The sequence below is a fragment of the Haplochromis burtoni genome, unplaced genomic scaffold, assembly GCF_018398535.1.
Source record: "Haplochromis burtoni strain Fernald_Lab_line unplaced genomic scaffold, NCSU_Asbu1 Contig_171, whole genome shotgun sequence".
Lineage (NCBI taxonomy): Eukaryota > Metazoa > Chordata > Actinopteri > Cichliformes > Cichlidae > Haplochromis > Haplochromis burtoni.
The window spans coordinates 542,096-556,483 of NW_024582532.1; the positions used below are offsets into that span (position 1 = coordinate 542,096).

Consider the following 14,388-nt stretch of genomic DNA (forward strand, 5'->3'; position numbering starts at 1 on the left):
GGGAGAGGCCAGCCACCCTTCGGAGGAAGCTCATTTCCGCCGCTTGTATCCGCGATCTCGTTCTTTCGGTCACTACCCACAGCTCGTGGCCATAGGTGAGGGTAGGGGCGTAGATCGACCGGTAAATTGAGAGCTTCGCTTTTACACTCAGCTCCCTCTTCACCACGACGGACCCGTGCAGTGTCCGCATCACTGCAGCTGCAGCCCCAATCCGTCTGTCGATCTCCGGCTCCCTTCTCCCATCACTTGCGAACAAGACCCCGAGATACTTGAACTCCTCCACTTGGGGCAGGAACTCATCCCTGACCCGGAGTGGGCACTCCACCCTTTTCCGGCTGAGAACCATGGCCTCAGATCTGGAGGTGCTGATCCTCATTCCCGTTCCCGTTTAAATTAAACTAATTTAAACTTGACTAAGGGTATTGTAACATCTTCCGTCCATCATTTGACAAACACAAACTTCATCCACTATGATTCAGTCAGTGCTGAATACTTTTCATATAAATTGGCTCTGCTGATCCAGTACTCAATATGAGTTGAGTCACATCCTCTGGTATAAAACCTTTTATTTTTATTACCATCTTTGCTTCCTGTTCCTTCAATACAAGTCCTCCAGTGCTCCATTCAGTGTGAAACCACGTTACACAGTCTATTTCCGATAATCCTTGATAACTTTAAAGGCTCTTGTATCTGAGAGGCAGGGAGTATGAATGCATTTGTCTGTCTGTCTTTGTTGTGTCCAGAGAAAAAAACAAAACTAAATCATGGAGGTGAATGTGAGAAGCTATCATTTTATTTTGTATTCTCTAAGCCTGATTATCTCTCAGAGATACATTTTACCATCAGTGTCACTTTCTTTTATTCTGTGTGTGTGAGGTTGGGATGAAGTTCATATCCGGAAGTTCTTCTGAGCTCGGAATATCTTACAGAAATCGCACCTCTGTCGGCAGTGCTGACTGTTGTCCGTAACACTTTATGGTAGACAACAAAATACACAGTTTATTTGTTTCCTGTTTTAAAAAAATGTAAAATTGTATTTTTGTTTCTTTGCAGACTGAATTGTAATTATTGTATTTAATGCAAATACCTGAAAACACCCCCCCAATTGTTCTTCCATTGTTTCGATTGAACATTTTCTCAGTACTAGTGTGTTATACGCTTCATAGACAGACAGCTGAGCACCATTTTTCTTCCATGTGCCCTGAAGTGGATTAAGAAGCTGCCTTTTTTGTCTCTTTTATATCTTCTCATCGTTGCCCAAATATAGACTGATTTCATAACATTCAGCAATACAATAGAGTAAGAATGAGACCGGAGTCTGAAGGCCAGAGAGAAGCTGCAGTGTGTGCACACAGATGAACGCTGTAGAAAGTTCACTATTTTTATCAGTAAAATCAGAATAGAGGGAGTGATGTCATTCAGAAAACCGAGGCAGATCTCTTCATGAAGTACATCGTGCTATATTATGCTTGGATTCAGTGAGTGAGCAATGATAAAGTGCACCAAGGTTAGCAATATCTTACTGAAACCTAGGTCTCTTATATACAGAAAGCATTTAGTTTGCAGGCTTTTCATGTATTGTTGGTAGAAGGCAAATTGTTGTTGGTCCACACTTTTGAGTTATGCGGACATTCATGGGTTTTCTTGTTTTGATTATCTTTGCATTATAGTTCTGTTTTGTTGAGATTCTGGTCTTTTGTTTTCTTTATGTTCTGGTTGTCTGTGCGTTAAATTACTGGGACGTTGTTTATACCCTTTTTGCATCCCCATTCTCTTGCCTCTGCGTCCATGTTTTGCCTTCTGTCTCTGGTTTCTGCCTTGCCTGCCTCACAGCAGAACCTATCAGATTAAAATTAACCTTCACTTGGCTGAGGTGACAGCAGTGGTGACATCAGCTGTGAGCAGAAGGTCTTCTTGCTTTTCAACTAAACAGCTTCAAACTTGTCTTTAGAGATGCTTATATCCATGTGCAGCCCCCTGCTGGCTGTACCCAGGCAGTGCAAGTCTTTGGGCCGTGCATTGGGATAATTTTGTTAACACAAAGTTTCATGTTGCCTTTGCCGTCCTTGAGTGTGAGGCCATTTGCCAAAAGTAATGTCATGGCTGCTTTGGTGTAGTGTCAGATTGTATGACACCTCCTGACTTTCTATAACGTGGTGCGCACAGCAAGACCATTGTGGAGGCAGTATGCCAGCACAGGGGTGCACATAGGTGGTCCACAGGTGCGCATTCGCTGTCAAAATAAAAGACGGGCACCAGATAAGAAGTTGCAAGTTTGCGTACATAAGATTTTCTGGAGGGGGATAGACATTTGTTTAGAACTCTTAAAGATGTCGAAGAAGCTACTTTAAGCAGTTACTTTGGTGTTCCTCCACCTCCAAAGAAATGTCAGAAGGATTCTGAACCGCAAAAAAAGCGCATATTCTCGGAAAAGTGGTTGCAGGAGGTGAGCTGGCTTCAAACAGATGATGACCGCACAGAGATGTGGTGCAGAATATGCCACAAAATCCCACTCTAGCGGACAAAAACAGTGCCTTTTTTATGTACGCAAACGCACGTTGCAACTTCTTATCTGCTGCACGCCTCGAATGCGCACCTGCGGACCACTTATGTGCACCCCGGTGCCAGCAATTCGGCCTCTCTGTGACATATCGCTCTGGGATCATCCCCAAATGACGCAGTGAGAGATAACTGCAACAAGAGGAAAACATTTTACTGAAAACCATTAGACTGCAGAAGGAGAATAAATGGTTATAGGCCCAGTCTGGGAAACCGTAATCACAGCTTCCCCACTAAATAAACTTTCAGACTGAAAGTTTATTTAGATAAAACTCTTATTTTGTAAACTCTGCTGTCAGTCGGCCTTTTATATTGCTGCTCACAAAGTGGGCTGTAACAACTGACTGTAACAGATTCAATTTATTTGAATCAGTCAGCTAAACTTATGTGAATGTCATAATATTGCATGCTTACAGCCTAATTGCCAGCTTCTGTTACTTCACTGTCTCTGATATATTTAATTAACATTGCATAATGTTGCTGCTGACTGAAAACGATTTGGTTGACGTGCTCATTGAACTGATGATCATCACTGTGTTTTGACACTGTTAAGCTGCATGTTGTGAAATGTGAAACTTTACAATCACTCTGTGCACCATTTATACCAGTGACCGGCGGTAATTTCATTACAAGGAAACACGATTACACACCAACGTAGTTCATTATGCTGCATTTGCTTAAAAGAAAAAAGCACGTAGTACTTTGCAGTGACTGTGGAGCCTCGGTGCTGTGAAAAAGCATTTGCCCCCTTCATCATTATTATTATTATTATTATTATTATTATTATTATTTCATATTTTTCATACTTTAGAAAAATGTAAATATCAGGCAGAGATAAATGGTAAATGGACTGATTCCTATATAGAGCTTTTCTACTCTCCTGGAGTACTCAAAGCGCCCTATACAACATACCACATTCACCCAATCATCAGAGAGCAACTTAGGGTTAGTATCTTGCCCAAGGATACTTGACATGCAGACTGGAGGAGCCTGGGATAGAACCACAAACCTCCGACCAGTAGATGATCTGCTCTACCTCCTGAGCTACAGCCACCCCAGATAACACAAGTAAATATAAAATGCAGTTTTGAAAAGAGCCATCTGTCTATTATCGTCCGCAGGGTATCACAGGGCTAACACATAGAGACCGACAACCATTCACACCTATGGGCAATTTAGAATGATCAGTTAACCTAGACCCACGCATGTGCATGTCACTGGACTGTGGGAGGAAGCCGGAGTACCCAGAGAGAACCAACGCAAATATGGGGAGAACATGCAAACTCCATACAGAAAGGCTCCGGCCAGGTGGTGCAGTCGAACTCAGGACCTTCTTGCTGTTAGGCAACAGTGCTAATGCATTGCTATGCAGAAACAATTTGTGCTGCATTTGGTTTTAATACATTAGCTGCTAGAGTTACAAGCTTTTTGTTTGAATTTGATAGTAAACATTAAGGCTTTGTCAAACATATTGGAGAAGTGGCCCAGCTATTGTTTATTATTGATGCTGATCAATCTGCCACTCTTTTTCTCTTTCTTTATTATCTAGTCTTGTCAAAAGTTTGAAATAAATCTCTAAAATATTCATCTTGAAATCGTGTAAGAAAAGTAGCAAATGAGAGCAGCCGGACAACTCACCCAAAGCTGGAAATTCCCACCACATGAATTAAATTGCATTAATTGAGTTCCTGGATTAATTATTTCAAAAAACTCAAAATACACCTCAAACTAAGGCTTTATGATGTTGCAGTTATTTTGATTTATTGTAAATTTAGTCTTAATTTCAGTCATTCCATTGAGAGGACAGAGACGATCTTTTTACGAGAAGTAATACTGCAGCTTCTTAATGATATTAGGATAGGAGTTGGTAACATTCCAGTTTTTCTCCTTGATGTATTCTGCAGCACAGCCTCAGACACTTCTTGCTTCAGAGAAAGACGATTCATGTCAAAACTGTTTCTGCCCGTCTCAATCTTTCCAAGCCTTTCTATGACCTTTGTCATCATCACTGGAAATTAGCCTATTAAGCTGCTACTGATTGGATGTTTACTCATTGATTGCATCATTTTCATCCAAAGTACTATAAATACTCTGCAGGCTCTCAGATAGTTTCTGAAATTGTGGAAGAAGAACTTGCAGCTTAAACCATCTTGTGTAATTTAGAAAATCGCTTAGTGAGCTTTCTGAAGCTGCCTATTTGCCTATTTGCTAATGAGTAATACATGTATGATTTGTAATTTTGTATTCTCCGACTCTGTCCCCAGCCTGGAGGTGACCCTGCAGAAGCGTGGTGAGGGGCCCATGTGGCCGGAGCTGGTGATGGGCGACAAGAGAGGGGAGTATGTGATGAGTGATGAGCAGGCCGCCCTCATTCATGAAAGACTGACTCACCTTACCTCTGAAGACTTGGTGAGGCTCACTCTTCACATTACACTGATTAAATCCAGTGCTAAATATAATGAGAAACATCTTTTATCTGTACAACCAATATTCTAAATGACTAGCCCCATCCTGTCCAGTTTCTGTATATTTTTATTATGTATATTTTTTAATGACAGCACATTTAAATTAAAGACTGGAGTGGTGGTATGAAACACATACATATGAAAATGAATGAATGAACTGAAGAAGCTTCTCTGATGAGAGGTGAAACATCCTCAAAAAATGTAAAGAAGTCCAGTTGTTTTTCTTTCCAAGCTCCTTAGAATACAAAGTATGAAAGAAACTTTGTATTTTTATATACTTTTAATTCAAAGTTGACATTGCAGGATTGCATTGAAGTAAAACAAAATCCCTCCATCCCACGAGCAAGAAGAATTAGACTTAAAATATCTGTGACATAGAGCTTATTGGATATGATGTTATTAAAGAGCCATAGATTTATGGCTGCTGGAAATATTCTTTAGAGATCTTGGTACATGTTGATATGGGTATACCACAGGCCAACAGGCACCATGATGAAGATTCATTCCTTTCAGAAGTTAAAACAGGCGCTGAAAAGCCAGTTGGCAGGAATAAGGTCCAAACTATCAGTACATGCACACTATTGGTCATCAGAAACCCAGCTGGAGTAATACTGATGTTAAGACAGGAAAATTCCTCACAATGCCTGGACGTCTCCAGTGTTGAGTGAGTGAGTGTTAGAGATGATTTACCATCCACAGGTGGAGGAGGTGGGTGACATGAAGACATTCTACCAGTGGCTAGAAAAGGCCGGGTTAAAAGACAGCAAAGAAGCTCCAATCATGGCAGCACATTTATCAGATCCATAGAGGCAGAAGTTTACCACAGCTAGCATGATCCAAGATGGAGGCTGTGCAAAATTTAATTATTAATTACATTATTATATTTTAGGCATTAAAAATATAATTTCAACTGAAGAGTTTGCATGTACTATACTGGCAGATCACAGAAATACAAAAATGGTTTTACTGCTATACTATATGATTGAAATATAAAGATATTATAGGTTTTTTTAAACCATCGTAATGGTAAAAGTGTAGTTTCATGACAACTTAAACTTATTCAAGGATAACTGGGAAGTTATCAATGAGATGTGTTTTTTTTAATGTTCCTGATAAGTAAGTTATTCCTCATGTTACAACAATACTCTTGTAAACATCAATTTCCTTTAAAGCTGTCTTTTTCTCTGATTTGTCACATTGCCACATATTATATACTTGTGTTTTATATATATATAGTGCATACGTATTAAAATAGATGGGTAGAGAGGGTTTCTTGGTATAGAAGGTGTGGGAACATCTTTAAGCAGTTTATATTCATATCACCCGACCCTCTGTGTGGTTAAATCACTCAGCAGTATGTGTTTGAAATATTGGCTTTGCTTTCTTTGGAGGTTTTCTCATGACCTCTCTTACATTTCTTCTTTCTTTTAACATCCCCTCCTCCCCTAAGGTCTCCCATCTCTGCTCCCTTCCTCTTCAGCTGCTCTGAGCCCTCTTCCTCTGGACGACTTGTACACATCGTAGCTCTCTAGTTTTCAAGAGTCGCTCACAGTTGCCTGTTCATCAGCATTTTTAGGCAGCTCCTCTCTAATCCTCGCCCTTCGTTAGTATCGTCTGGGTCCACTTGAGACTCTTGGTGCTAGCTTTGCCTTTTACATGTTAATAAATGCAAAGCAAGTGTAACCATGGCCTCTGTCTTGCTTTCTTTTTTTGTCCAGAATGGAAACCCTGACAGGGACAAGCCCCCTTGTAACTCTCAGGAGCTGGAGGACTGCGATGGGTTTCCTGAAGACAGCTTTAGCCTCACACACTTTGATGAGCAGTCACTCAAGCCCACTCAGGTGGTGAGTATCCTTTCTCTTCTTCACCGGTAAACACTTTGAGTCTCCAGCTCTTCAATTCTGAGCCCTCAGATTTAACATTTCCAGACAGCTGTCACCTCTGTCCATCCGTTATTTCCTTCAAGCACACTACCTGATGCTTTGTGTGAGCATGTTTGTATTCAGCGTCTGCCCCGGTGAATGAGCTGTTGTTGGCATTGCCCTTTAACAAGGCACTTGATCAGAGAGCACCACAAAGGCCCACTGAAGAAGAACAGGCACACCTACTTCATCACTCATCCTCGTGATATGAATAGTAAGAAGGTGAAACGTTGTACCTGATGGCTATTCTTATAAACCTGTGTGTGCACAATATATTCATCAAGGAGCAACATGGCTCCACGTTGGGTGGTCAAGTGGTTAGAGGCACTGTGCATCGCTGACAAATGGATCTGATCTCATGTGCTGCATCAAAGTGCAGATTTGCTTTCTGATGTCTGAGATCTTTGCTTTCATTTTCCTGTCATTTTTTTCTGGTTGTTTCAGGGGATTTTATATTGTTGTTCAGATCACAGCTGAGTCATATATTGACTTTTTCCTTTTGTATGGACAACGATGTGGACTTGTCACCAGAGAGATTGATGGTATCTGTCCACTGAATATAAAACACTTTGGATCACTAGGGCGCCTTTTGTCAAAACCCAGACAGTCTTTAGAGAGAATCAATTTTAGCATTAGCATTTTGAGCAAAAAGCCAGACTGGATGTATAATGTTAGTTACAAGAATTACACTTTCATATAATCACCAAGCTGCAAAATGCAGTCTCGCTGTTGGCTGTACTTAAGCGCACTGAGTTAAAGGCTAAAATCTGTATACTTAGCAGGTGCAGTGTTTACCATGCTCACTGTGGTATGTTGATGTGTTGACTAATTAGCACTTAGTACCAATTTAGGGAGCAAGCATATGGGACCCACATAGGAAAATGCATATTAGTAAGGCGTTTTTTAAGGATAATGGTGTATGCCAGAAAAGTCTTTCTTTTCTTGCTGTCTCATGTTTTTTAACCTTGAGTGAGGCAGCTGCTACGTGTCTTCATATCAGTTCTATTTGGAAAGTTAGAAAGTGTGATTGTGTATATAATAGTTAAACAAAAGAGATGAAATTCTTTTCATTTATCTATAGAAAGCTTGAAGTATGGAGTGCTTTGAGTGCTCAGGCAGAGTAGAAGGTAAGAAAGATCCAGTCCATTTAAAATTTGAAGTGTAAAACAAACCAGAAACCAAATGTTGATCTTAAAATTAAAAGTTGAGCCTCGCTGACCGCAGTCATCATATTTTGAAATGCACAGTTTTTACTTTGAAAGTGAACGGTCAACCTTCACAGTTTGCATCGCATTTTTGAAGTTCACCAGCACTCTGAGAGTAGATGGAGACTAGATGTTTCCAGATCAGTCGACGTCTTTCATGCAAACTATTGTCAACCGTGGGAATCTGCTAGCAACCAAAACAATTGCAAGGAGGTTTTCGGTGCAGGACTACATCCTTTTTAGGACTAATTTCGCCTCGGGACTACCAGCAACCAGTTGCAAATCAGTCACATGGGTCACCGAGTTTTGTGGCTGCTTTTTATCCAGAATAAATTTGATCTTGTTTCTTTTTAAACATTTTCAAAATGTAACAAATAAGGGAGTTTTTATTTCCTCTCACACCTAACAAGCAAAAATATAAAGTGTTAATAATGTTTTTACTGCACTCTTCCAACAGAAGGTTTGTAAAGCTGCACACTGAAATATCATCCCTATATTATTTGCATTTTTTTTGCTTCTTGAATTCGTTCAGTGTGCATGACGAGAAATTAACAACTTTGTCTTTGTTGTCCATTATTCGCCCCAAGGTGAAAAACGGGCGTCACAGTTTGCAGTTTCTTTAGAACAACATCTATTTTAGTTTGTAAAAAAGGGGCTCACAGTTGATAAGGAAAGAAAGGATTTAATGGGTTTTGCATTTGTATTTTAAGGACATGCCAAGTATGCTTTCACATTTATAAAAAAAACCCCAACAACATCCTATTGCACACTCCACTCGATGACGTGTTTGTAAAAGCAGCAGTTTCAACCTCACTTCTGAAGGAGCATAACTGGATGTTTGTCTTCCACCAGCCCGGATACTGTATATAGCCAATTGCAAAAGCTCTATTCATGTGTGAATATTAGACCACAGTACATCCGCCACTGATGTTCCCTTTTCACTTTTCTGTGTTTCGTTTGGGCAAAATAATTCCTGTGTTCATAATGAAAAATTCCCCGTCACAAAAACTCTGTAAAATTGAAGCCTTTCATTATTTAATGAAAGGCTAATAACAACTATTGAGTGTCCAGTACAGTGTTTCTGCTCACACTGTGATGAAGGGCTAAATAGGAATAAAAGCCCTTTAATGTTTCTCCCTTCATTTACTCTGCAAATAGTACAACCAGGCAACCTGCAGCTCTTAAATAAGTTTGATTGTAGTTGTTTCTGTTCCATCAGTCTTTTGAAGGAAGGCTAAATCTGTGTGTGTGTGTGTGTGTGTGTGTGTGTGTGTGTGTGTGTGTGTGTACATGGATGCGTGAGTGTGTCTGTGTACAGGATTTCATCCAGGAAGCCTTACTTTTCCATTCTTTGGCTCCGTACCTCATTTTAACCACCTTAATGCTTCAGCTGCCTGCCTGCCCACTAGGATACCTGACCTTTTTCAGAAAGCCTTTTAGCTTAAAATTTGGGCTCCTCCTATTAATTTGCCACCTTTGACTGTGTGTTTGTCTGCGGTTCTGATCCCACCTGAAAAAGATGAAGAATGGTTTTTGTGTGCTTTCCTCAGATGGAGGCTGAGTCACATCTACTTTGGACACCTGTAATGGATTTTGCAGCCGTGCTTATCTCAGCATCATGTAAGCTGTGCAGCAGGATCAGAAAGTATTTTATGATATCATTTGTTACCATAAAATGATAATTGGATTGAAACGTTTTCAGACATTTAAGTTATAAGATATATTTGAATGTTCTGAGAATGGGTGTTTTGCTTTTTCTTGTGAAAAAGTTTTCTGTTTGTTGATGGCAGTCTGTCAGCGCTTCGTCTGTTCAGAGCTCTTCTACGCTCTTTGTTGCTGTTAAATTTGCCAGCAATTTCCTGCTTGGATGAGGTAGAGTTATTACTAACAGTCCGACCTTTGAATGTCATACTGTTATGACTTTATGTCTGGAAGGGAACTCAGTTTAACCCTGTTGGGGTTAGTATAAGATTGCTAAAATGTTCAGAAACGAGGAAATTTCTGCAAATTTCTATATGTTGACATCCTGGCCATGACTGCCTGTGAACCCGTCCTAATGCAGTCAACATCACAGTCACTAAGTGCAAATATGGGCTTTTAAGGAGCGACAGAAGCCAGTTCTCATTAGAAAGCGAGTGCACTGCATTTATGATGAGACAAAACAATGATGACATTGTGAAACAGACTACCGCACTGTTATTTATTATATTTTATCTTGGTTCCTCAGCTATTACATCAAAGGCAACTTAAATTTAATAATTTTAAGCAAATTCTGCCAGAACCGTTATGACTTATAATTTACAAACAGTAAATAAATAATTAAAGGAGAGATCTGTCTTATCTAAGACACAATGGGAAATTCACATTGTTCTGACCTTCTAATCCTTTCATTTAGACTGGTACTGGTCGTGCAGTTTAATTTATAATTTGTTAGACTTGTAAAAATTCTTTCTTCCGAACACTATCACATTTTTTATTTGTTACAAATTCAGCAAATATCTTCAGCTGATTCCAAGTATTGAACTTGTATATAGTAGGTGTTCACTGGAATAGTTTACAAAGACACCTTCACAACATCTAATCAAGTTAGGAACACTCTCAGAAAGACAGGTGGGTCATTCTCAAGGTTTACAATCAAGATTGGACGACTGTGTACCTTGTATTTTCGTGTATTTCATTACAGCAACGAGGAAATCACTGTGAAACAGCTACAAAACGTAACTTTTTTTTATTTCAATTGGCCCGAGAGGCAGTGTAGAGGTGCTTAATTTCAGTGTGAAGATACAAATGTGGTGTGAAGCTGGCATCTGTTCAGGTGTTGCATTGTCGACCAGGACAGGTGTGATTCTGCAAACTAGTCATCTGACAATTGCAGAGCACAAAGAGCTTCCCTGAACTGCAGTTTGTTTTTTGGGGGGGTTTGATCAATGGGTATTACAACACAAACACGCACAATCACTGGGAGAGACATCCCAGCCTCCTCAGGTGGAGGTAGAGTCACACATTTATGATATGCAATTTCCTAAAAAAAGGCTTTGATTTTACACTCTGGTTATAACTGAAGGTCATATTTGACTGTCCTTTGGTGCAGCTGGCTCCCTTGCTGTCAAACAAAACACTTGGATGGTTTTTAAAAGATAAAATTGAGCGTCTCGGGCTGATTAGAGTGTAAGTAAACAACGCTTTGTCCTCTCTCTGTAAAGGCGAGTGAGCAGCAGCCTTCTAAGAGCGTGACGGCAGCAGTGATGAGAGGGAGTTGGCATTTCAGCTGTTATAACAGACATCTGGCCCCTGCATACAGACGCATTTTTTCCCCTTTTCTGCAATACCAAGTTCCCACTTCCTGTCATCATCTATAAACCATTTGATTAAAAATAAAACAGCTTTTACTGACAGTTTTTTTTGCTTTTTTTTTGAAAATGTTAGCAGGTATGAGTAATTATTAAGTACTTTTCTATACAGGCTTCAGTGGCAGTACCTTGCATTGTGCATATATTATGCAACCGCTATATAATATACCTAAAAATGTCTTAACTCACAGACTGGCTTATTTACGCAGCTTTTTAACCATGTCATGGTCTTTCTCTTGAAGTTAAAAGCAGTGATTGAGCACTGAGATACAGATCAAAGGTCTCTAAACTGGATGTTTTCAACCTTAAGAATAAACCAAAACTTGGGAGAGCAATTAAATTAAAGCTAAAATTACATATTTTGATTGCCTATGTTTAGGGTTGATGTCATCACGGTGACAATTGAGACTTCAAAGGGTTAAGGAAGCAGCAGTATGTGTGAGGAAAAAGGCCTGGATTGGTTTCTGGATGAAATCTCTGACAGAACCAACCACAGGGTGGGTGGCTGTCGACTATTTGGAGTGAAAAGAGAGCAGAATGAATAGATGAGTATTGTGCAATGACAAACCCACACTGGGCAGGTTGTAGGCGCGAGTGACTGCAGAACAAAAACATGTTGCTCTGCATCCAAAAGATACAGTACCTGCACCACCTCTATGTACAGTTATGGTTCAGGTAAAAAAGAACAAAGAGGAAAAAGTATGAGGTGCTGTAAAGAGAAGACCAAATGTTAATGCCAAATAGTGCTTCCACCAACATGTTCTAATCCTGGTACATAATATAATGTGATGTTTTCAGATGCCACCTGCATCTCCCCAGTATGCACAAGGTTTCCTTTGGGATCAGTGCCTTTGATGCACTGGCATCAGCGGTATTTGCTTATAAGAGATAACATTTTAGTCTTAAGTAGCATGTATATCGAGCAGGAGACCGTGGTTTGCTTTTTTGCTTCTTTTTCATTTGTTTTGTTTCACACTAAATGTAGGCAATAAATACTTGGATCATGATTTGGAGTAAAATCATCTCTCTTATTGGGAAGTTGGGATTGACAGTCAAGAATTGGGAGTGACACAAAATGAGGCCTGCTGTGTAACTGAGTTATGTTTGCAGATGTGACAAAAATGGCATTTGTTGACATTGCAGGAAGGCGAACTAGCTGATTCTACAGAGGAGGAGCCCGATAGCTGAAGGCTAAGTTCTGCTCTGTTGCCATAATATGGTGCTATGAGATATTTAAGATATGATGGAGCTTGGTCATTAAGGGAGAAGGGTTTTATTTTGTATTCTGGATTTTACAAGAAGTTAGTGAAGAGATGCTTAAATGGAGAAATATGATTTTGTAGTCCCAGTGTTTGGATCAACTGAAGGCTTTTCACAGAGCTATGGTGACATCATGATGAAATGAAAGGGTAATACCTCAGCCTAGAAATAAAGAATAATTAAACAAGTCATCCGTTTTTTTTATTAATTTATTTTATTGAAGACACATTTTTCATTGTGTTTTCATTCATAAGATCCTGATTGGTGCATACATGCATGACATCAGCTGAACCCTGCTCACTTCGAACTGATCAGAACAATAAAAATGGAGTGTGTCTTTTTGAGGAATTTCCACTGTAGCAATACACAGGCCATTTTTTTAAAAGTTATGTTTAACTTAAAAAATGCCAAGTTCAGTTTATAAGCCTTCATCAGGGAGGTTGTTTCTTTTAGATTACACATGAAAACTAATGCATTTTAAATGTTGTTTGAAAGTAAGTGCCTTGGAATACTTGTATATATTCTATATAAACTTCTCCTTTCCAAAGAGCATCTCAAACAAAAATGATCTGAATGCATAAAGCACTTCTCTTTAGGTCCATTTAAGCAGTATGTATTGTGGCAACTTAACCACCCCCGGTTCTTAATCATATTCAGTGGCCTTAATGCCTTTTTTTTAATGCATTTTATTATGTGCACGTTCTGTGGAGATGCAGGAAAACTGACGTAAGATGAAGGAAGAAAAGATGAGACAGTGAGACATTCACCTTATTCTTTCCTATACTGTTGCTGCATTAGATTGAACCTTTCCTACTGACAGACAAAAGTCCTCTGTTTCTTTAAGAGCTCCGCCTGTTCTTTTACATTTTTTTTTTATCACTCTCAGTTGTGAATATTGTATCTCCGTGTTGAAGCTAATACAGGAATTAGCAGGAATTCTGGATTCAGAAGGATAATCCACTGCTCCCTTCAGTTAAATCCTTCTTATTCAATAAAGGCTTTGTGAAGAAGCTAAAGTAGAATACAATACAAAATACAATACAATACTAATACAATCACTATTTCTATAATCTTTTTAGTGTCACTCTGTTTACTTTTGTCTGGGTTTAAATTGCCACAGCTTGTAAGGTGAGACTTGAACCCCCTGCAGAGAAAGGTGTTTGTGAAAATAATGCAATAAAAGGCTTAAGATTGTTTTTCTGTTTTTTGTTTTTTTCCTTTCCTGGAAACAAGCAGCAGAATATTAGTATTCTGAAAATAGTTTTATTTACCTCATCCACACGTAGGTAGTTTTATGTACAATAATCATGCTAAGAACAGGCAAAAACAGGTTCGCCTACAGTGCTTAACAAATATATGAGACCACATGTAATAAAAAACAAGAAAACAGATTTTTAAAAATCTTTTAAAAAATGATGCTATTTATCAGGCAAATAGCAAACTGAGTTCACATTTTTAAACCCAAATTTTATTCGGGTCCCTAGAAATCAGTCAAGCATGTTAAACCACTGGGACTAATTTTTATGTTCTGGGATGCAAGTAAATGTCTGTAATTTGGCATCTGAATGAAAAAAATAATGTGCTATTTGAAATTCATGGATAATAACAATAATTATATTTTAGTTAC

At 39.2% G+C, this 14,388-nt stretch overlaps 1 protein-coding gene across 1 annotated transcript in view; it reads left to right on the forward strand.

Moving 5' to 3' along the window:
• Window positions 1-14,388, forward strand: part of nudcd1 (NudC domain containing 1) — a 49,098-nt gene that overhangs the window by 25,173 nt on the left and 9,537 nt on the right. The window contains exons 7-8 of the mRNA XM_042225435.1: window positions 4,824-4,968; window positions 6,743-6,868. Of these exons, the coding sequence (XP_042081369.1) occupies window positions 4,824-4,968; window positions 6,743-6,868 (271 nt within the window). The remainder of the gene's footprint in view (window positions 1-4,823; window positions 4,969-6,742; window positions 6,869-14,388) is intronic.